This window comes from Fringilla coelebs (assembly GCF_963513975.1).
Source record: "Fringilla coelebs genome assembly, chromosome: 8".
In the NCBI taxonomy this organism is placed as follows: Eukaryota; Metazoa; Chordata; class Aves; order Passeriformes; family Fringillidae; genus Fringilla; species Fringilla coelebs.
In genome coordinates this window covers 4,095,462-4,118,140 of record NC_140066.1, presented here as the reverse complement: position 1 = coordinate 4,118,140, position 22,679 = coordinate 4,095,462, and the positions used below count along the sequence as shown (strand labels likewise).

The window sequence follows — 22,679 nt, the reverse complement described above, 5'->3', positions numbered from 1 at the left end:
CATTCCCAACCTCTTGCCCACCAACTTTTGCTGCTCCCTGCTGTTGGCTAACTTGATTGTGCACACATAGACAAGAGCATCTATGCTGAATAGCTTCTATCTCCTAATTTGTGGACTCTGATACAAACCTCCACACACTCCTGTGGCAAGGTAATGAATGCAAAGAGCACTCCTGGGATTTTATTTGCAGGGGTCCCACACAAAGCTCTGCTGCACTGCAGGAGCTCAGCAGTGGATTTACACACCCCTCATAAACCAAAGGAGCCTGTTGGTACAGAGCAAAGCCTTCCACTGTTGCTAATGATGCAATAAATAGAAATTCCAATAAAACCCTCCACAGCTTCCCCTGCAGAGCCACTGCATCAACCACACTGAAGTCACCTGCTTCTAACACAAGCAAGGCAGCTCTCTCCCCAGGTGGGTGCCCCATGAAGCATCCATCCCAAACAAGAGGATGCCACAGCTGCTCCTCTGTGTCCCAGCCATGCTCACAAGCAGCTGCAGCACATGCACTGTCACACACACCCTGCCAGCCTCACTGGCACACTCCTGGACCACTGGATATTTTGGTGACCAGTGACAGGACCCCACAGGGAACAGCCTGGAGAAGTTTGGGCTGGATATTGGGCAAAGGTTCTTCCCCCAAGAGTGGTCAGGCACTGAACAGGCTCCCATTGTCCCAAGGCTGCCAGAGCTCCAGGAGTGTTTGGATAATGTTCTCAGGCACAGGGTGGGATTGCTGGGGTGTCCTGGGCAGGGCTCCATGATCCTTGTGGGTCCCTTCCCTCTCAGGACATTCTGTGATTTTACAGCTGACATGCAGTTGCTCAGTATGCTCTTCTAATCCTGAGGACCCCAAAATCACCCCACAGACTCTTTCAGAGTGAGGCACTGGGAGGGTTTGATTTCTCTGGCATGAGTTTCCTGACTTGGGCTAGGGAGGAATCAGTTAGGAACAGCATTTATGACATTTGACTGAGGCACAAAGGCCAGCTTTTGGTAACTCCCCTGTGACAGTGGAACCCCACCCACCAGCATTCCCCCTACTTCATGGAAAAAGGGACAGGAATTCAACCTGCCTTGGATTTCAACTAAACTCTCCCTGGTGCACACTTAGGCATTTCATTACCTGCTCTGCTGTCCCTGATTGATGAAAATGACTTGCCTCAGACTCCTTTATGGTGACTCCTCGTGTTTACTGAGACAGTTATCTCTCCCTTCTGTCCTTCCTTTAAGCTGCACATACCATGGCCTCATAACTTATCCCTAGCCTCAGATTTTTTTTCCATACTAATGTTCCACTCTGAATTCTCCCCAAGTCTTTGGCTGACACTGGACAAGAACTGAATGCCAGCTTTTCCCCAAACCTGAGGTGGTGCAGTCAACCTGAAAGCTGCATGTGACCCTTTCCACTCCCATGCCAAGACAAAAGCAGGCTGCCAGCTCTGAATGCTGTCAAAACCAGGATGAGCTGTCCAAATCACTTCCACTGCCTGCCCAGAAATCCCCAGATTTCACCACACCTATGCTGGACTGTGCCTCCTTAACTACAGAGCCCCCTGATGTGAAACTATTCACACTGGTTGGGTGATCCCACTTTTAACTGGACATGTCCCACAATTCTGTCACTCAGCACACTTTCATGGCTATCCATCAAAGGCAGGACATCAGCCTCACTTCTGTTCCCTCAACTCCTACCAGGGAAATGCAGAAGAAGGAATATGTAGGTCTGCAGGTTCTCCTGGTAATAACTCCCCTCTCCTTGGCACTAAATCCATCATGGCTCTGTCCACCTCTGACTTTAGTAAGTACTTCTGGAGGGCAAAAGCCTCCATATCCAGATCCTCTTTTCCCCCAGAGCTGTTTAAAGGTTATTAGTTATCAACACACCTTTTATCTAGTCAGGGCCTGACAACAGTGGCACAGACACATCACTCATCCTCTGGGATAAACAGAGCACTCATGGGGCACACTTTAGGCTTTCTGTATTTAGCCATCAGCCCATCCTCCTCCTCTCCTTCCCCTGCAGCCAGGCCAGGAAATCACTAACAAAGAGCACAAACAACTTTTGTACATTAATTGCCCTACTGAAGAAGCAATTCCACTAGTGCTGGTTTGGCTTTTCAGATGTAAGGATAACATGAAGGAAGAGAAATCAAATCTGGAATTAAAGCAGGAGTTCTAGATATCCAGGATATGGATACAGAACTGACAGAACCGTGTAAGTACACAAAATCCATTGCAGGATTGCTGAAAAGGCAGAATTCATAAGGAAAAAGGGAAAACATGACATTCCCCATCATTGTTCCCATGGGGCTGGGTCAATGCTGAGGCTGAAGGGAAAGGATCAGCAGGTAAAGGACAACACAGCTGATCATGACAGAGACTGTCATAAAGGTGACTTAAAACCAAACAAAAATGTCTTGTCTAAGTTCAACAGCAAACTGACCTCTAAAAAGTCTGAGTTTTGGGCCCTTCCTTACTAAGCTCAGCCAATCTGACACTGTCAGACTTCATTTTTCAGGTTACTCAAAACAATTTACTTAAGTTACTCATTTTCCCCCTAAATGACTGCAGCAGAAACAAAGATATGTGACCCATTACTGCAAGCTTTGCTGCTGTTAACAAATCACTGAAAAGCTCTATTCCTCTGCCAGCCTATATAAAAACCAAGGCAGAATCCCAAAAAATCTTGAGTAAGCTGGTAACAACAGAGCACTTTTTAATACCTGCTACAGGATTATTTGGATACTAACTATTCCAACACTGGGACTCAGAAAGGCACTTACAGATTGAAGTTATTACCATAAAACCCAATTCTGAAACCAAAGTATTTGTTTAGACAGGCCTGAGATCCCAAAGGATTTAGGACTTTCTAATGAGCTGTGGGTAGATGGAAGAGCATCCAGCACCCCTTCTTCATAAAAACCAAAGCAGGCACTAACTGTATTGGCACTGGCCATGAAAAGAGGAGTTTCTAGGGTAAAGAGGTTACTCCCACATCACCTGTCACAGAACAGACACAGAAAATAAGGAATTTTCCAGATGACCACAGTGATGTCTTGGCACCTTTGCCATATTCTTCTTTAATCCCCTTTTACTTTGCTTGGAAGACTTTTTTTTCTTGGGAGGGACATTGGGGCATCCTAAATTCTTGGGTAAGAGGAAAAATATGGAGATTAAATCAGTGCTAGCAGCAGGTTTTGGGGTGCCTTGCAGGAGTGCCAAAGAAAAGGAGAACAAAGGGATCACACATCTCTTCTATGTGCACTTCCAGAATCCTAAAAAGCTTTAGGCTGGAAGAGCCCCAAAGGCTGGCTGGGACTCCTTTTGGTCCACAGGAATATCTGGGACAGGCATTAACAAGCAGAAATAGCATAAACAATGATGTCAAGTCCTATTCATCTTCCAGACTCACAGAGATCTTCCACTCAAAAACCAAAAAAAGAGCCCAACAGCACCCATCCCAAGGGGACATGTGAGAGCTGCAGAGCCCCCAGACAAACTTGTCACTGTTTGTCAAAGTAAGCCACAAGAAAAAAAGGACTTTTGGCTGTAGGACCTTGCCAGGAGCCCCATTTGCTGGGCTGGTTCCTGTGGCTCAGCCTTAGCTAAGCAGGGCCACCCCATAGCCCAAAAAACTGACCACAGTTTTCTCCAAGCAGGCAAACTCCAAAATGTTGAAATAAGGCATTGAAACTTCCCCTCTACCTCTGGCTGTGGTTACTTTCCTCATCCTTCCCTTCCTGCAACTGAGTTGACAGCTGAGTTTTCAGAAAATGATGGAAAAGATACTTGCATAAAAAAGGAAATAAAAGCAGAAGAGAAGAAGAAAACACCAGGCCATGGTTACTTAAAGCTGCTATCAACACTTCAGCCATAAGGAACATTGAAATGTTCAGGGCTTTGTTTGAGTTAATTCCTCTGTGAGAGTTTCTGCTGAATCCTAGCAAGAAATAAGCATGGATATTTTGATTAAAAAAAAAAAAAAAGAACCAAAAACAGTAAGAGGAAGATAAAGTGGGTTCAGATGGTCAGAAACTATTGTTCCACCTTCAGTCAGCAGAAAACAGCTCAAGTGTTTGAACTGCAGAAATGCCTGGATCCTGAGCTGAAGGGAAAAAGCTTTAAAAGAAAGTTCTTTCTTAAAGCAGCTTTCTTTCAGATGAGACAAATCCAGCATCCCAGCTGGAGAACAGAGGCTCTGGGCCACTCAGGGGCTGCACCAGCCCCAGGAGATTCTTCAGACCTGCATTTCCCCAAGGATTCCCCCAGAGCTGTGAACATGAACAAAAACTGGGTTTCAACTCAACATCCCAGCTTCAGACCATGCTCCACTTTTACTGAGCCAGCAGAGGATGAGCAGATGAGGGAAGTAGAGCTCAGCAGAGCACCACTTCTCACATTTTCCTGATTTACATGGGTCAGGGTAAACCCCTCTCTTCTCAAGAGACATCTCCTCTCTGAATCGCTGTGCTTTTCAAGCAGTGAGGTCATTAGGGCACTCCCTGGGAAAGGAGCAACACAAACCCACCAGACACTCTGTGAAAAGCTCCTTAAGTGTGAACAAACACCTCAAATGTGAAGCAAGGAGGAAAGGTGGGAGATCAAGTCAAAAGACATAAAAGCTGAAGAGGAGAGCAGCCACGTTGCATAATGCTGGGGACAGAAATAGGCCTAAATTTTGCCTAAATCAATGAGAGCTAGGAACAGGAAAATCAGGGCTTCAGTAGCATGAACTCAATGAAAAGTTAAGTTTGACAGAACAGAACCACCAGTGTTTCAGTGGAAATGAGTATCAGCCTGGTGCTGTGCTCGAGGCTGCTGGCAGGGAGTCAGCAATGATGCCTTCATGATATTTGATAACTTACCCAGACAGAAATATCTTTTATTGTCCCTAGTTATAAATAACTTGTTAGAAAAGCAACTACTATTAGCCAGGAAGATGCACAATTGACTGAAATCATCAAGAACTAAATTAGAACTAATAGAAGAACAAGCATCATGAAACTGAAAAGAAAAATCCCCATTGCCTCTTAATGAGGAGCTGTGGAGGCACAGGGTCAGGAACACTTCAGTGCCCACCCCTGGAGTGAACAGGGCAGGGGAAAATCAGGGCACAGAAAAATCTCTGCTTCTCTTGCCTTTACATTCAAGTTACACCTGATGGTTCTTCACCTTAAAAAGTATTTTATTCCTTTCAATTTGCAGAGGCACTGAGGAGCTGACCCAGTTCACAAAGAACATTGTCTTCAGGCAGCCAATTCCCCCTGCAAAGGCAGGGCCACACCACCTGCTTTAATGGCCAGGAAATGAAGGCAGTGAACCAGGCAATTGCTTCCACAAAAATTAAATAATCAGTCCTTGGGTCAGTTTCTTACTTGGATTTGTAAATTCCAAATAAAAAAGGGAATAAATTCAGTTTTAAATTGCAATGACTGACTTGTTAAGAACTTAAGAAAATGCTGATCACAGAACCTGAGCATGTGAGCAATAATACACCAGACTGAAGTGACAGAGCTCTGAATACTGTTATCCTCACAGCCTGGGAGACATCTTCTTGTGCACAAATCCTGATTTCCAATGCAAATAAAAGCCTGGCTTTGCTCAAGCCAGGGTGAACCCTGCAGCCTGATGCAGTGATGGGCACCATTTCCAACTGAGTCAGCTCTAGCTGGGAGCTGAGACAGACCAACAAGTCCCCTGTTGCTGTCCTCCTTTGGTTTTATACAAAAGAACCAAATTTTGAAGGGTGATGCTTAAATTCAGGTTATGTGACTAGGAGCAGGAGGCTGAGAGCTGCTGTTAAAACTCAGGGTAATGCAACTTAAAAAGGAGACTAAATTCAGAAGAAATGGACAAGATTTCTCATAAAACATCCAGGAGTGAACAGAGGTCACATAATAGAGACCACAAATTTAGGAGGATTCAAACAAGCCTTGAACACTTTCCCAGCAGAAACATTCCTAATAGTGAAACAAACAGAAAAGGTGGAGACAAAAGCAGAGATGAAGTGAGGTACTTTTGGGCTTCCCCAGATGAAGGAGGAATGAAGGAATCTGTCCCCATGTTCTTAGAAGGCTAATTTATTATTTTATGTTACTATATTATATAAAAGAATACTATACTAAAGAATAGAGAAAGGATACAGACAGAAGGCTAAAAAGATAATAATGAAAACTCCTGATTCTCTCCAGAGTCCTGACACAGCCTGTGATTGGTCATTAAGTTAAAGCAATTCACATGAAACCAATCAAACAATGACCAGTTGGTAAACAATGTCCAAACCACATTCCAAAGCAGCAAAACACAGGAGAAGCAATCAGATAAGAATTGTTTTCCTTTTTCTCTGAGGCTTCTCAGCTTCCCAGGAGATAAATTCTGGCAAAGGGATTTTTCAGAAAATATGATGGTGACAATGAAGAGTTTTGGGAACGTTACAAATCCTGGTCCTTTAGGGCCCAGCTCACTGATTAGGACTGAGACCAACCTTCCTCAGCAAGGCAGCAACAGGCCACTCACAAATTCTTTTGTTTTTCCCTTAAATCATCTCCATCAGCAGACCTAAGGCAACAGGCAAGCTTTTAGAAGGACACACACCCAGGATGTACCAAGAGCAGCCACCAACAAATACTGGAGACGTTCCTTGGGTAGTGCCACAGGCACTGAAATGCTCACCAGGAATTTAACAGCTTGGATCTGCAAGTCACAGCTGTAGAAATTCCCCCTGTACCCTTCTCAGTCTCTTGCTCCTCCTCCAGAAGCCCCACTGTGAAAAATGTGTATTTTCTGATTGGCTTTTCCCAAATATTCAAATGAATATTGTATGTGTTATGTTAGAAAGTGATGCTGTATTAATTCTCTTAAGTAGTGTGGTAAATACAGTTTTAGGTTATACCATAATGTTAAAATAGAAACTATGCTATGTAAAATACTTTTTTTAAAGAAAGGACTTGCACTGAGCTAGCAGCCACAAGACACCTAAATCTTTCAGAGAAAGAGAATTTATTGCTCCATTATCAGAAGAAATGAACTTCTTCCCGCCTTGCTCAGCCCTGAAGACTCAGTCAGGACTCAGAGGAAGAAGCTGACACTGCCCAGCCAGAATCCTGTGTGTGAATGGAATTGATGCATCATGGATGAGCTGTATGAATGTGCAACAGGCTGCTGCTTTTAAGGGTTAATCCTCTGTTAACGTGGGGCCTTTTTTGGGCTTATTTTGCCCAGAAAAGGTACCCAGACATCCCTAACTCTTTGTTTTTATTATCTTGTATTGTCCTAATCCTAATTGCCCAAATTATTATAACTCTAACTATATTGCTATTTTTATAACCATTTTATGATCATTAAACTTTTAAAATTTAAAAAACCCCCAAGGAGTGGCGTTTTTCACACCCACCCTAAGCACAACCCATGCTGCACTGCCCTCCCCTGGACAAAAAAAACCCATTCCAAACCTCAAGTTTCAGAATGTCGTGCTGCAGCTTGCGCTGGAAGTCCAGGAAGTGGGAGATGGTGAGCTTCCCCTTCAGGTCAGCCCCGAAGAAGTAGGTGGTGAGGGCGGAGTTGAAGCCGGTCTTGAGGGTGTTGCCGGTGGTGGAGCGGTCGCGGTGCCGCATGCCCATGCTGGTCTGGGAGCGGATGATGCTCTGCACCTAAAAACCACAGGGAGGATGGCACCATCAAAACCATATCAGCCAAGTGCCTGTGTCATCCTTTGTGGGGGTACCAGTAGGTTTCTCAGGGTCTGGATTGAAGGTACTTGAGACAGCAGTTCATGTTTGGACTCAGGTGTTGAGTATTTCCTATCAGTAAAGCAGTCTCACTGCTGTGAGTTTGGGGGCTGTGGTCACCAATTGTTGTGGTGTTGTGGGTCCCCAAGATGAGGTGAGAGATGAGAATCTAACTCAGAGTTCTTAGAAGGCTGATCTATTCTATTCTATTCTATTCTATTCTATTCTATTCTATTCTATTCTATTCTATTCTATTCTATTCTATTCTATTCTATTCTATTCTATTCTATTCTATTCTATTCTATTCTATTCATACTAAAGAGAGAAAGGAGACATCCAAAGGCTAGCCAGGAATGAACAAGAAAAACTCGTGACACACTCAGAGAGTCTGACACAGCTGGCTGGGATTGGTCATTAAGTAAAAACAATTCACATGGAACCAATCAAGGATGCACCTGTTGGTAAGAAACCTCCAAAGCACATTCCCAGCAATCAGATAATTATTGTTTACATTTCTTTTCTGAGGCTTCTCAGCTTCTCAGGAGAAAAATCCTGGTGAAGAGATTTTTCATAAAATATCACAGTGACAGGCAGCTTTTCATTAGAAGGCACAAAATGGCCAACGGTCCTTGGTACAAGGACTTTTAAGACTAAACTATCCAATTAAGAACTGACACCTGGATTATTTTCCCTTTTAACCCAATAACTGATCCCCAAAAAGCTGCAATGGGGACTTTTCTGCCCAATTACAAAATGCCACCCAAACCCAGGAAGAAGGAGGAAGAAGCAGCATGAAGAAGAAGCCCAGGATGACACCCTGTGCCCTCCATCCTGCTTCCATCCACAACACACTAAAAATCCCAAACCCGAAACTTCTCACCAAGGGATGCACCCACACTGCTCTCTAGAATCTAATGCACACTTTTGTGGGTTCCAGTCTATTCTGGAGTTTAGGAAACTTTCTCCATGGATGAGGGTCAGAGTCAGTGCTCCCCTGGGGGACAGGGCACCTCAGAGCAGACAGAAATATTCCTGGTGCCCTGGGTTTGCACAATCCTTCTTTCTTTTCCTCTTAAAACAATTCTCAGGAGACACAATAATTCAAAAACTTGGCTGAATTTAAGAGAGTCACAGAATTATTTGGGCTGGAAGCAACCTTAAAGACCACCTAGTTCCAAAACCCTTCCATGGGCAGGGACACTTTCCACTAGATCAGCTTGCTCCAAGCCCTGTCCAGCCTGGCCTTGAACAGCCCTAAGGATGAGGAGTCCACAACCTCTCTGGCCAACCTAGGCTTTGGCTTTTTCAGTCCATTTTAAAGAAAGAAGAGAATCAAGCGCTTAAAATGAGTTTTAGGAAACAATTCAGCCAATTTGCAGATAAACATTCTAGTGATGATCCTACCCCTGGTCAGCACAGCAGCTTCTTCCCAGCAAAATCCCAGGAGGTGGGGAAGCTGCAGCAATCACAGAATCCCTGGGTTGGAAGTGACCTCCAAGATCATGGAGTCCAACCCAGCCCCAACACCTCAACTGAACCCTGGTACCCAGTGCCACATCCAGGCTTTTCTTAAACACATCCAGGGATTGTGGGGAAGAAAAAACTTTTCAAATGTTTTAGAGCTTCCACTCCTTTACTGCCCATCCTTGTGAGCTCACAGCACCCCCAGTTTGCTCACAACACATTTCTTCCCACTTATGCACAAATCCTGGGGTTTTCAACCCAAGGGCACCCTCTCCCTGCTGCTCTCTGCCACAGCTGGAAGTTCCTCCATCCCTGGGGCTGTGCCACCCACCACAAAAGAGTCTTCAAAAGAACTTCCCTACCCCATAAAAGATGCCAAAACGTTGACCTTGAAGGATGTGACAGCCTGAAAATTCAAGAGTGTGTTACTTTAAGGGTTCTGTGCAAATTTAAAGGGGCAGCCAAGCCAAATGCAGCCATGTCCTCTCTCCTCTCTCAAGAATCTCACTAAACTACCAAGTGGACCTGAGTGATAATTGCTGGGATATGAGAAGCCAGGCTTATTCTCTGTGTAGTAACTTACCTCTTCCAACAAGGCAGCAAAAGGATTCATATTAAGGACAAGAAGTTTGAAAAAGGAGAGAAAAAAAAAGCCATCTGACAGCCCAGGCTTCCCAAAGCTCCAGCAAACACCACTGCTTTGCCATCAGCCTCTTGCTGACAAAAGTTGGAAAGGAAGAAGAAAAGCAGCTGCCAAGAGCTCCAGCTGTCACAAGGATGCCAGAACCTCATTATTGTGGCATTCAGTGTGTTCAACTTTTTCCTGATGAGAGAAGTGAGTGCTGGAACAGCCCCAAAGGGGATGCTCTAGAGAAAAACACCACACTATTGCTGCTGGGTTCACCTTGCTGGAAACCTGCATCCCAACCAGACACTGCTGGCTGTTCTTCCTATACAAGGAAAATCAACTAGAGGAGAAAATCAAGAGGAAAAAAAAGTACAGAAATGAGGTTTTGAGGCTTTTTGGTCACTCTGATGTGAGGAAGGATGTGGGGTGACCTAATTGTGGCCTTCCAGTGCCTGAAGGGAGGCTGCAAGAAACATGGAGAGAGACTATTCACAAGGGTAATGGCTTTGCACTGAAAGAGAGGAGCTTTAGACTACATATTAAGAGGAAATTCTTCTCTGTGTGGGTGGTGAGGCCATGGCACAGGTTGCCCAGAGAAGCTGTTGCTGCCTCATTCCTGGAAGTGTTCAAGGACAAGCTGGACAGAACCTGGAACAACCTGGGATAGAGGAAGGTGTCCCTGCCCATGGCAGGGGGGTTGGATTGAGATGATCTTTAAGGTCCTTTCCAACCCAAACTATTCAGGAATTCTCTGATTTTTGCACTGCAAATAGCAACTCCTCAGTTTGCTTTGTGCTTCACTGTTAACTGTGAGCTCTGCATGCAGCACAGTTTGGAGACAAATATTTATAAACTGTCTGAAGCAAGGCAATTTAAGGCCAGCTTGGAAAACTGCCCCTGTTTCTACAAGAGTGTTTACCACAGTGCAGACTGCTCCACAGAGCAGCTTTTCCTGGCTGTTATTTATGTGGAATCCCATGGCTCTCTTTGCCTCTCATCTGTAACAAGTGTTGGACAGGTTAAAAATCCACCTGTGGGCACTGGAGCCAAAATGATTTCAGCAGTCCCTGTTTTGGGTAATCCTTTCAGTGCCCAGAAAGGCAGGCACCACTGCAAGGAGCTGCCCTCACCCACAGCTCATCAATCGTGCAAGGACGTGGAGCTCTGAGATGCTCCACTCTTTTTTGTTCCTATTTCAACCTGTTTGTCATGTTTCATCTTTTGTACCAGATGAGGGGAAAAAAAAAAATTAAAATAGTTAAAGACTCAAAGAAAAATCACCAGTAACACTGCATGCAAGTTTTCTACTTTTCAGCCAGCTTTTCTTTAAAAAAAGAGGAGTAAACTAACAATTGACATGCCAAAGGATGAAGAATTGAAGGCAATACTGATGCAGGCACCACATTATTCAGGACTAAGCACTAACCACGTGCCTCAGCTGGATAAAAAACCTGAAATTCTTTAGCAAGGCCTGAAGAAATGAAATGGTTTTTTATGGGGTGGTTAAAGCCTCCAGCTAAGTCACATATGAGCTAAATTACTGAAGTAATTTTCTTTTCCTGATGAAGTTTTCAAACATCAGTCAGAAGAGGGACCTGCTGTTGGCTGTCTCCAAATACAAGGTGTGAGGGAGGAGTAGGAAGTTCATTCCCACGTGCTCACAGCCAGCAGGGATGGAATGATGCTTCCCTGGTGGTCCTTTTCTTCCCCCTCTTCTTCCACCCATTCTCCCCAAAATGATGTTGTTCTTTTAAAGTGCTGCATAATCCCCTGAGAGGGTCAATTCCAGCTGCTTCTGCCAGGTAAGATGAACAGGACAGAGCTGCAAACCCTGCCATCCTTCATGCTCTTCCTGAGGCATTTCCATAAGGAGTGAAAAAGAGGATTTATCATATAAACAATTGTTTGTAATGTTAGATGTTTGCATAATGAGATATATGTGCCTCCCTCTGGAACTGTGTTTGTTCTTGCAGCAAATCAGTATCTTCACAGATATCTTCTCACTTTCCAAAACAGCTCCTTCATCCTCTGACTCTCAGCCTTCACCCAAATATTCTGATGCTAACCAGGAACTTTATTCCTTTCTGTACAAGCAGTGACACAGGTAACCAGCTTAACAAAAATACCTTCCCCTTCCTAAGGATATTTATGTGACTTAATGCATGCATAACTTCCCCTGGCCTACTGGATGATTTGAAATAATTGAATTCAATTTTGTACCCTCATCTTCATAGCAATTAGGAAACATTCATCTTGTAGAAATGTTCCTTTTTCATGTTAGGTGGCTCTAATAAAAAAGCCAAACTGACACCTGAGTTAGCACCTTGGCATCGCTGCATTTTTAGTAGGAGGTTAATCGTTCTCTGCTTTTCTTAAATTCATCTATCTCCATAATTGATTTCATTCTAGAACACTGCAACTACCATAAATCACCTTTTGGACTGTTCAATATGATCACATAGCTGCAGGGCAGTGCCATCTCCATGCAGACAGAAAGAACAACAGTGATTTTTACTTGGGGAAAGGAAGGAACATGAACAAAACCCCAAGTTTACATTTCAGGCTGTCAAGTGAAGTGATGTCAGACTGCAGATCAACACACTCCACTCTCCTCAGAGTCCAAAGTGTGCATCTAAAACCCTGCACTCACCCAGAATATTCCATGGCTCTGGAGCAAGGTCGTGATGATGACATCATACACACAGGTAATAATTTAGGGAGCATGACAGCAAAAGTTTAGAAAGGGAAGGTAATTCAACAGACCTCCTTTGCCACTAGTTTTTCCCATTTATAGCAAGTGCCCCAAGCACAACCTTGTAGAGACTCCTCTGCAGTTAATTACTCATGGAGCCAAGTCATGAGTAAGAATCTGTCCCTGGATTCTCCAGGGCTGCTTTGTTCTTGGGTAGCACTTGGTAAATGCATTTAAATTTCCTTTTATGAATAGCACACACTGGTGATTCAGGATGTGATTTCAGGGTGTTTATAAGTTCCCAATATCTTAAGGCTAGAAATAGGCAAGAAAAATCACACCCTTCTGCCTGGGGAGGGCAAATCTTTTCCCCACTGACAGCTCAAGCCTTCAATCTATTCTCACTCAGACACAACCATAAATCACTGCCTATAGGAAGAGCTCACCAGTATCAGACATGAAGACTAAACTCATTAAAAAACCTGCAGCCAAGTCCCTGTTGATGAAGCCTTGTAAGAAGTAGAGGACTAATGAAAATATGCTCTCAATAACACGTTTTTGGATTACACTGGAATAAGTGGATAAATTCTCCTTTGAAGCAGACTTACCTTGGCTATTCTCTGAAGACAAAATTAAGGAATGCAGCAGAAGCTGTGAAGGCAGTAGGATCAAAATCCCACTTTATCAGTACAGTGAAAAAAGGTTCTTTGTCTATCTTGAAAGTGACTTTTTGTAAGGAAAATGTTTCAGAATCATAGAATGGTTTGGGTTGGAAGGCACCTTAAAGCTCATCTGCTTCCACCCCTTGCCACAGGCAGGGACACTTTCCACCAGACCAGGTTGCTCCAAAGCCCACACAGCCTGGCCTTGAATGTTGGTGACAAAGTCACAGAAAACCTGAGTTTGTCCTGCTGGTTGAATGCAACATTTTCTCTTGACACATGCAGTTTAAAGAAACAAACAGCAGCACTGAAGCAGCAGAGCAGAGCACAGAAAGGAAAGGTGCAAACCAACACAAAGCACAAAAATGAAGGCAGTACCATCACAGAGGGATGCTGTGCTCATGGCTCAGATGCCACAGAATTGACTGTTCAACTTGCCTGCTCAAACTCCTCCATGTCCACCTCGCCGTCACCGTTCAGATCAAACATCTTAAAGGCAATTTCAAAATTCCTCTGGGGAGCTACATGAAAAACCCAACAAAACACAAAAAGCAGTTAACAAAGATACAAAAGCTCAATTAAAAAAGGGCACAAGTTCTGAATTACTTTATCCAAAAGCAATTTTGCCTAATTCTTGTCATTTTAGTAAGGAAATGCAGGTTGTGGGAACCTCTAGCTATGAGCTTCGTGGTCCTCCTTTTACCAAAGGTCTTGACAAGGAGTTGCAAGGAGGAGATATTTCTGGAACATTTATTCTATTTACAGGTGGAAAAAGCTGGAAAGCAAGATGCCATCTGGTATTTCTAATGACAGTTACCAGAAAGTGAAGCTGCAGCAAGAACTCCAGCCTGTTCCATGCAGCTGAACACCAGTTTGGCCAGAGGATGTTCCCCAGGCACTGCACTCTCTGTGCTTCCCATGGGTGAGGAGCAGACCTGGAATCTGGGCACTTCTCAGCTCTTGCCTCCCTGTACAAATTTAAACAAATCATGCCCAGCCTGTCTGAGCCCAGTCATGACACTGAGATGAGGTGTGGGCTGGAGCTCACGAGCTGAGACGCCACTGTACCTTATTTTTCATTGCATTTAGTCTGTGCTGTCACGGTTTATTTAGTCAGAACTGCAAAAGCATCACTTCCCAGCCAACCACGCTCTTTTCCCTGCATCCCACCCCAGAATTTCAGTACATTTCCATTCTGGGCTCTGGAACCCATCACTGTTTGAAGCTACAATGCAGTGCCACAATTTTTTCCCAAATTAAGTTAATATATGAGGATTTATCACGCTCAGCTGCTTTCAAATACACACCTCCTACAGGATTTGTGGTGTTTGCTGGGATTTCTAGGGAATCCTCTAGGTTAAAACTAATGCTAGGGCTGTCATCTTAAGTGATCAGTTAAAACTTAGCTGCTTTTTTCATTTCCCAGATCTAATGTAGATCACTGCTGAGGTTCAGCCCTCTTTAGGCTCATCTGTGCAATCAACTTTTAATATTTTCAGTGGATGCTCAGGGTATAATGAGTTTTTGCATCCACTCTTTTGTGGGAAGGCACTTCCCAAATGGGGGTGGGAGTGGGGAGACAAAGAGGAATCACTCAGACAAAAGGAAATGAATATGGAATTAACTGAACTGGATTTTGGATGTCTGTTACAGCTCCAGTTCAAAACTTTCACGTTGTGTTTTCTCCTTGCTGTAATAACAACTTGCACTTTATCAGGAAAAGATTCAGCAGACAGGTTAATGAGACCCCTTTTCCCAAACACTTTGTGCCTAAAATAGATGAATAAAGGCACTGGGGCTGATGGCAGGGACAGCCTGTCAGGACCTGCTTGATATCCCCAGCACACGTGGTGCTGCTCTTATCAACCCTGCACTTCCAATTTCCCCCCCTGCCAATCCCTCGAGCTTGGAATTCCAGACACCACGTGCAGGAGCAGCCTCTCCTGTGACCACAGCCACGTGGTGGATCATCCCCTCTTCCAGCCCCATCCCTGCTGGGCCTCCACACAGCTCCTCCCTCCTGCCTGCTGGGAGGGGAGACCTTCACTGGCTGTCCCTCATTAACTCAGTGTTAATTGACCTGGGGACAGCCAGTCCCCAGCACCACCTTCATAATCTCTCCAATGATACATCAAATTTAAGGGATTAAGCCTCCTCTGTATCCATTCAGTGTCTCCAGTGATTAATTCCCCATTTTCTTGAAGAGCAACAAGCTTCCAAATACCCCCTTAACATTTCAAGAACATGTGCAATGTTATTCAATTTAATTGCAAGCACTGCATGAGAGCCTGGAGGCAATTTCTTCTTATTAGCCCCAAAATTTGGCACCAGGGAAATGGTGTTTCCTCTGTGAGGAAGAGGAGGAACAGCCAAAACTCTCATCTAGTTGCAAGATTGCAGAAAAAGAGCAGTCAACACTCATTTCTTACCCCATTTTCTCTACCAGGACATAATAATATTCATTTAAAGATTGGGAAATTTGTTATTCCTTGTGAAAAACTGTCACAGGTTGGGTTTCCCCACCCCACTTTTTAAAGAAATATATAATACCACATCCCATTTGTGCAGACACATAGTGAGCAGAGTAAAATACTCACTTGTCCCCTACAAGGGCCATTTCCCTCCTTTCCCATCTCTAACCACACATTTCCATGAGTAATGTATCAAAGCCCCAAAGGAGAACAACACCTCCAAAATTTAAATGAGCAGTTCAGCATCAAAAATCTGCAGGCTCAGTATTTTCTAAAGGCAGGGAAGGGGGGCTTTAAATTGGCAAATTCAATTACTTCACTCCTTCAGCTAATAAATGGCATGGCTGCTTTCTTCCTTTGATCTACATATCCAGCTCCAATTACCTGTAATGACACTTCCATCCAAACAATGTGACCCTGAGCCAGGGGAACCAGAGGGCACCCAAGACAATTAGCTCATCCCACTCCTGCTCAGGAAGGAATGTTCATTAGAAATGTACACCCCTGATGTCCAGGACTGGATTTATGGGGCTTGGCTCAGATGATTTTTGCCTCTTCCCTTGGCTTGTGATGCTCCTGGCCAGGATTTATGTGGGAAGAGCTGCCCCTAGAGCTGCCTGCCTTGCCCATAACCTCAGCCTGCATTTCCCTTCCTCTTCCTGCACTTACATCCCTCAAACTTATAAACCATGAAAGCAGCAGACACCAGATTGCCCAGCTAAATGTAGCCTTTCCCTCCCTCTTTTATTTTGCCCCCCAATTTTACCATTCCCAACTGCAGCATCTCTAAATTTCCCCCCACTGCCTCCTTAATTAAGATGCCTCCAAACAAACCCAATATTCCTCAGGCAATGGTTTCCAAAGCCATTTAAAGGACTGTTTGGTTCTCACATGGCCTAATGCCTGTCTTGATAAGGGAAAACCACCTCTGGATTTCCCCCAAGTGCTCTGCTGCATTGCCAGCTCTCTCTGATTGTGTGAGCTGTCTCCTCACCATCCTTTTTTACATTATTAAAAATAGAGACTGTTTCATTGCAACTGATTTCCCTTGGGCAATGAGGCAGAAGCTGTTTCTTCAGGTTTTTTTTTTTAGCTTTATTTCTATCTTTAGATGTTCAGGAGGATCCTCCAAATCATTAACATGGAATGGTTTGGGTTGGAAGGGACCTTAAAAATCACCTAATCCCTTCCATTAGGCCAACATGAGTGAAAGAAAACATGCTACTGAAGCCCACTCCACTATCAGTGAACTCCTAGCTTAGAGATATATGGAAAGACCCACATATATAGACCCAGACATATGGAAAGATCTGGTTAAAATCATCCTTCAGATCCATAATTCCAACAGCTCTCCATGCCAAGTTGCTTTTTCAACTAACCCAGGATTTAGTGCAAAGGGCAATTAACACTTTTCTTGATTCACTTGTTCCAATCAAATATTTGGGGACAGAAAGAGAGCAAATAAAGCAGAAACCAAACACAGGAATGGTGGGGGGATGAGTGTCCTCCACCAGCAAACAAATAACAAGCAGCACTGACCACATGGAAAAAACCCACTTGGATCCAGCAGGGTAAAGCCCCTGGGAAGCCCTGAAGGATGAGATGAGTTGATTAGGCATCTTTAGGCCAATTATGCCATTTTAAACTATTTTCAATTATTCAATGGACCAATTTGCAGCACTCAATTGCTCTTTACAGCCCTGTGCTCTCAGCAGAAGCAATGCACTCTGAAAGACATTAAAAGCTCACTGATGAGAAAGGCCACATTTCCTTGGGTTTGTGCTTATTTGGGATCTTCTCTTTCCCAAAAAACTCAACATTCCACACTTGGAGACACCTCTCAGTCTCTTTCCCTCTGACTTCCAGCAGAGGAATTGTATTTTAAGAAAACCAAAGTCTTAACACACTTTTGGAGAATACCCATTGCTCCCTCCTCATGGAGCTGGGAATTCCTTTGCCAAAACAGGGTGATTTTTGGTGATGTTACTTAGAGGAAGTTAAACTTCTGGCTACTCCTTAGAAAACACTGGAATATCTTGTTTTTTGGTGAGAATTTATACACAAAGCAGCTCATGGCTCCCAAGGCTTAATAACTCCCCAAGCAACTCCAGTGTGGGAAGAAGGATCAAGAACTCAGCTGGGAAAAATCAATCATTTGGAGTTAAATATCCAATGGTTGCTTCTTTTCCATTTATCCCAAAATGAAGAAAAATAGATGTGCAAAGGCCACAGTATCCTGAAAGTGAATCAATCCCAAATTAACACAATCCTGAAGCACAGACAGCTATCCATAGAGTACAGATGGTTGAGCCCCAGCTGCAGTAAATATAGGGAAAAAAAAACCATTAAACTTAATGTTGCAGATATTTGCCTTTCATTATTATTCCACCATTTCAGAAAATGAATCCAAATCGCACCAAGTTGGGTTTTTTAATGTTAATCAACCCAGAAATGTAAGTAACAGGCAGCTAAAAAACTGAGCCCACAGCACTGAGCCACAATATCATCAGGTCTAGAGGAAAAATGGGTTATTTCTGCCCACAAAGAAGGATCAGAATTAACTCTGAAATAATGCATGTGCGTCAACTTGGGATACCAAATGTGGAATACCAGTCCAAATGTGGAAACAACACCAATTTATTCTTTTAATGCCCAGCTCTCCTCAGTACCTGTTAATGAAGGCAGAATTAGTGTGCCTTGACAATGGACCCCATTTGCTGGGAAACTGCAGTCACTGGCCATGGAAAAGTTCTTTTTCTCCTTCCTCCATTTGTTTTGCAAGTCCCAAAGCAAAAAACTCTTTGGTCAGGGAAGCCATGTCTTTGTTTTCCTATAACATTCAAAGGATCCAAGGGAAATTCCATCAGAATTTGCTCATCTTTCTACCTCTGCCCCAAAACACAAGGAGCAACAGAAACCGTGGAGTTTCCTCAAAGCCCCTCAGCCCTCATTGCCTTTGACAGAAGGCTGACTTTCTGAGGCAGCTAAAAGCCATTTTATTGGTTGTTTTAAAAGAAAAACTTCCCAGAAATACAGCAAGAGAGGAGAACAAACAGTGCTGGAGCGAGAAATGGCTCGTAAATAAGATATGGTGACAGACTCATTTTCTGAGCAATGTGCAAACAGCTGCCTGAGAGCAACATGAAATGAAGCCTCCAGCCCTCTCTCCTCCCCTCACTCCCCATTTCACAGAACTCAGCTGGAGGGAGCTTCAGGTCAAGCTGCAAAGACAACTGAAGTGAGGAGTTTGGGGATGCAAAACGACACAGAGCCCTCGGGGCTTCTTGTTTGCCAAGGCTCTCATTGACCAGTTTGGAATCCAATGGGCCAAAGCAGAGCATGATGGATCTCTCCCCATCATCCTCCCTCCTGCCTCCCACCCCAGAGCCAATCTCCCACTCCCCCTTTTGATCACCCTGCTTAGTGCTCAATATGCCACCTTCCTTTCCCAATAATTATTTGCTTTTATCTCTTTGGTGTGATCTACAGCTCCACCTTGTCCAGACACTTCCTTAATGTTTGGGTTATTTAAACAACACAGGGAGAAAACCAATATTGAACTTTCACATTTAAGATTTACTTCCCTCAATCTATTTTATTTATTTATTTCTAGGGAAAAGAACCCTAGAATCAGGAACTACTGGATTCCTGCAAGGCAATGTTCACTGATCAGAGAGTAAACCAGTGGGGTGCAACAGTGAGTTTTCTATTTAGCCACAGGGTAAGGGCTTGGTTGGGAGTTTATTTTACAAAAGCAAAGGCTTTAAAAATGAAACCCAAACTCTTCATCTGGGGAATCACTGTTTAACAGGAGCTCCAGAGACATCCCTCCATCTTCAGTAATCATTTAGCAAATTCCCCAAATGTCTAAAAGTCAGCCTTAAAGCTCCAGAATTTCTTTCCTCCTTTTCTTTTTTTTTTTTTTTTAATTTTTCTTTTTGCAAACCTTACCCTCAAAGGCCCAGTTTGGCTCCTCAAAGCCAGCTCTGTCTCCTCATTAATCTAACTCCCCTGTAATTGTGGACACACTCAGGAGCCCAAGAACAAGAGGAATAAAACCCTGTCCCTCCCTCACAGCCTCCAAAACAAGGCTGGCTGCTCCTCCAACACAAGGCGGTCCTTTTATTTTCTTTTATTCTCACAACAAACAAGTTAAAGCAAAGCAAGAACAATTTCTCTTACTGCTGCCTGTGGAAGCACATGAAATTAATTCTGTGCCCTGTGTACTTGATTAGGGGGTTGTTCACCACCAGCACAACCATAAAAACAACGGCAAGAGTGTTTTCCAAACCACACTCAGTAATGTGATAGCAGAGGTTTGAGAGTTCATTGTCATCTGTGGAGGCTGAGATGAAAAGCCCTCATTACACAAGTGAATACCTGAGATCATTTTGGCACAGCCCAGATGAGTGTAAGAAAGGAACTGGAAAGGTCTTAAGAGCCAGTTCGGAGACTCAGTCAAATAAAAAAAAAAAAAACCAAATTAAAGTCATAAAACAAATTCCCTGGCTTGAACCAGCTTTATCTCTCTGTTTGTTTTCACAACATGAAGGTCACACACAAGTCTGCCCCCGCCAGGTCCATCTGACAACAAACAAGACCTTGAGCGTTGCTGCTTCCCAGGAATAGATCCTCAGCTAATGAAGAGCTGCCTCTTGTGTCTCCTGTTACAACATGCAAGAACATGGGGGGAGAATAAAGCACCTGTTGCTGTGACAAAGCATCAGGGATTAACCCAGCTGACTCTCTGAAAGGCACTGGGCAGGCAGCAGTGGGCTCTGCAGGTAACAGGGAAGCATCCAGTTTTCTAATTTCACAAATCAGGTCAGCATGGAATAGATACTTACAAGATTAGATGGCCAAGTTTTCTCTTTTTAAATCTGAAAATAAAATGTCTCAAGTTTATTTGGACAGTGGTTTATTCTCCCTTACCCCACATTTTCTAAGGGGGCTGAGAAACTGCCATTGACTTTCCTGTTTATGACAAGCACCTTCCAAGCAGTCAGAGAAGCTCTGCAAATGAGGTTTTGAGCTTGACTTCCACGTAAAGAAAGTCTAGAAATGCCATCTGACATTATCAAAGGCTTCAGTTTCACTGGTTCTTGCCAGCAAAGCAAACTTCTCAGTGCTGGCACTTGGAGTGCAGATGACTTTGCTGGAACAGATTAGCAGATGATGGAAATATCCCAAATGCAAGTCAAGGGCAGCAGGGTGAAAAGACAGAAGGTATCTAATGATACTGCTTGAAATGTAAACAGCTTAACATCCCTCCTCATTGGATTCCATCACTCACAAATCCGAGCTCACCCAAGTGAAAATACAGCTGGAAAAGGGAGTTTGGAGAGGTGAGAAACCAGTGAAAGTCTGGAGAGCTGTGTTCATCCAAATCCAAGAGAATATCACATGAACACAGCTCAAGAACACATCTCCATTTACAGATCTGAACAGCAGGTCAAGTGACTCATTAAAAAAAAATTTGTCACATTTCAAAATGAGAAATAAATCTTCAGAAGTCATCAATCTGCTTGTCTTCCCAAAGTGCTGGAAGCTCAGGCTAAACCAGATCAAGCAACAGCAATTGCTCAGCTCGAGTTGCAGGCAATCAAGAAGGCCTTTTAGGGAAATGCATTACTTGTGAAGCCTGAAAAGTTGAAAAAAGCAGGAATTGCAGGGGAAATCCCTGTGTACTTACTGGAAAGGACCGTGGTGAGGAAGATGTAGTCGGAGAAGGAGATGAGGCCGCATTCTCCGAGCGCGTAGAAGATGCTGTCCTCGTCAGCAAACTTCTCCCTCTCCTGGGACAACTTCTGGTCATCCACCCCAGGCACACCCCAAAGAGAGCACAGGAAGCACCAGGTTAAACACAGAAATGGGTGGCTTGATTTGTATCCTCAGCACCAACAAGCCATTCCATGGACACACACACCCCTACTATCTCCATCTATATCCGGTGGACCTTTTCCAGCCTTTGGATCTGATCAGAAAAGCTCTGCAAAGATCAGTACTTCCCCATCCCAAACAGGAAAAGGAATTGCATGGGATTCCTTTGTTGGTTCAGGCCAGCTGAAATAAACATAAATAAAACTATGGCCAGTTTTCTTAATATCTTTGAGATTAGTGGTAAAAAATTCAGACTTTAATACAGGATTCAAAGAGGAAATTGTATTGCACTGACAGCTTTTTTGTTAGACTCTATTGTAGAAAGGAGCCAAGAAAGGACTATTTGACATGAATATAAAGTCTGATCAAAGTTATCCAAACTGTGTGTGAGCACACAGGGAGGACCAGCCCTGAAACCAAACTCCATCTCCCTCTTGCTCCGGTTCTTTTCCATTTATCAGCTCACAATATCTTACTAAGCTAAAAATCTGAGTCCCTTTGATCTGCAGAACCCCCAAAGGCTGCAAAGGATCCATAAAACTGTTAGGGAATCCACACTGGTGACCCACTTTAAGGACACAGCAGGAGGAGGCACACACAGAGGAGAATTCAATCAATACACAGGAGAGTAGGGGTGGGTGAGGTTATTCCATGGAAACCAGGCCATGCAAGCACACACAGGCATGGTGAAAGCAAGGCTGGATTTAGGAATGGTTTTAGGAAAAAAAACCACCAACAAACACCACCACAAGAGGGTCCAGCTACACAACTGTCCCCCAGCGTTACCTCAGTCTAGCGGAGATCCCATCATATACAAGATAAAGGAAAGAAAACTGGTTAACCAACAATAAAACAAGCAGGCAAAACATCACATCAAGTTGAATGGTTAGGCTTGCCAAGAGCAAGGAAAGTTTGGAGCAACCAGGTGGTTGCTGTGACTGGAAGCCTATGGAGATATCCCAGCAAGTGTTAGCTCATAGCTTCTCCACTGTCTGCAGCTGATGTCTCTCATCCACCTCAAGTTTTTGGGTTTTTAAATTTTTTTGAGAGAGAACTCACCATTGTATGTGATTGCAGAGTGGGGATGAGCTCAGCTAATAATTTAGATGAAAATTTAACCTGTATCTGGCTTGGAAACCACAAGAAAAG

The 22,679-nt window shown here is 43.8% G+C and overlaps 1 protein-coding gene across 2 annotated transcripts in view; it reads right to left on the bottom strand.

Moving 5' to 3' along the window:
- MICU1 (mitochondrial calcium uptake 1) overlaps positions 1–22,679 on the bottom strand; it is a 90,356-nt gene that overhangs the window by 22,429 nt on the left and 45,248 nt on the right. Inside the window, exons 7-9 of one of the 2 annotated variants that reach the window (XM_084210837.1) lie at positions 21,343–21,457; positions 13,618–13,700; positions 7,458–7,655 (exon numbers count right to left, since the gene is read on the bottom strand). In XM_084210837.1, coding sequence (XP_084066963.1) covers positions 7,458–7,655; positions 13,618–13,700; positions 21,343–21,457 — 396 coding nt within the window. The remainder of the gene's footprint in view (positions 1–7,457; positions 7,656–13,617; positions 13,701–21,342; positions 21,458–22,679) is intronic. The other variant, XM_084210838.1, reaches the window with a different exon arrangement.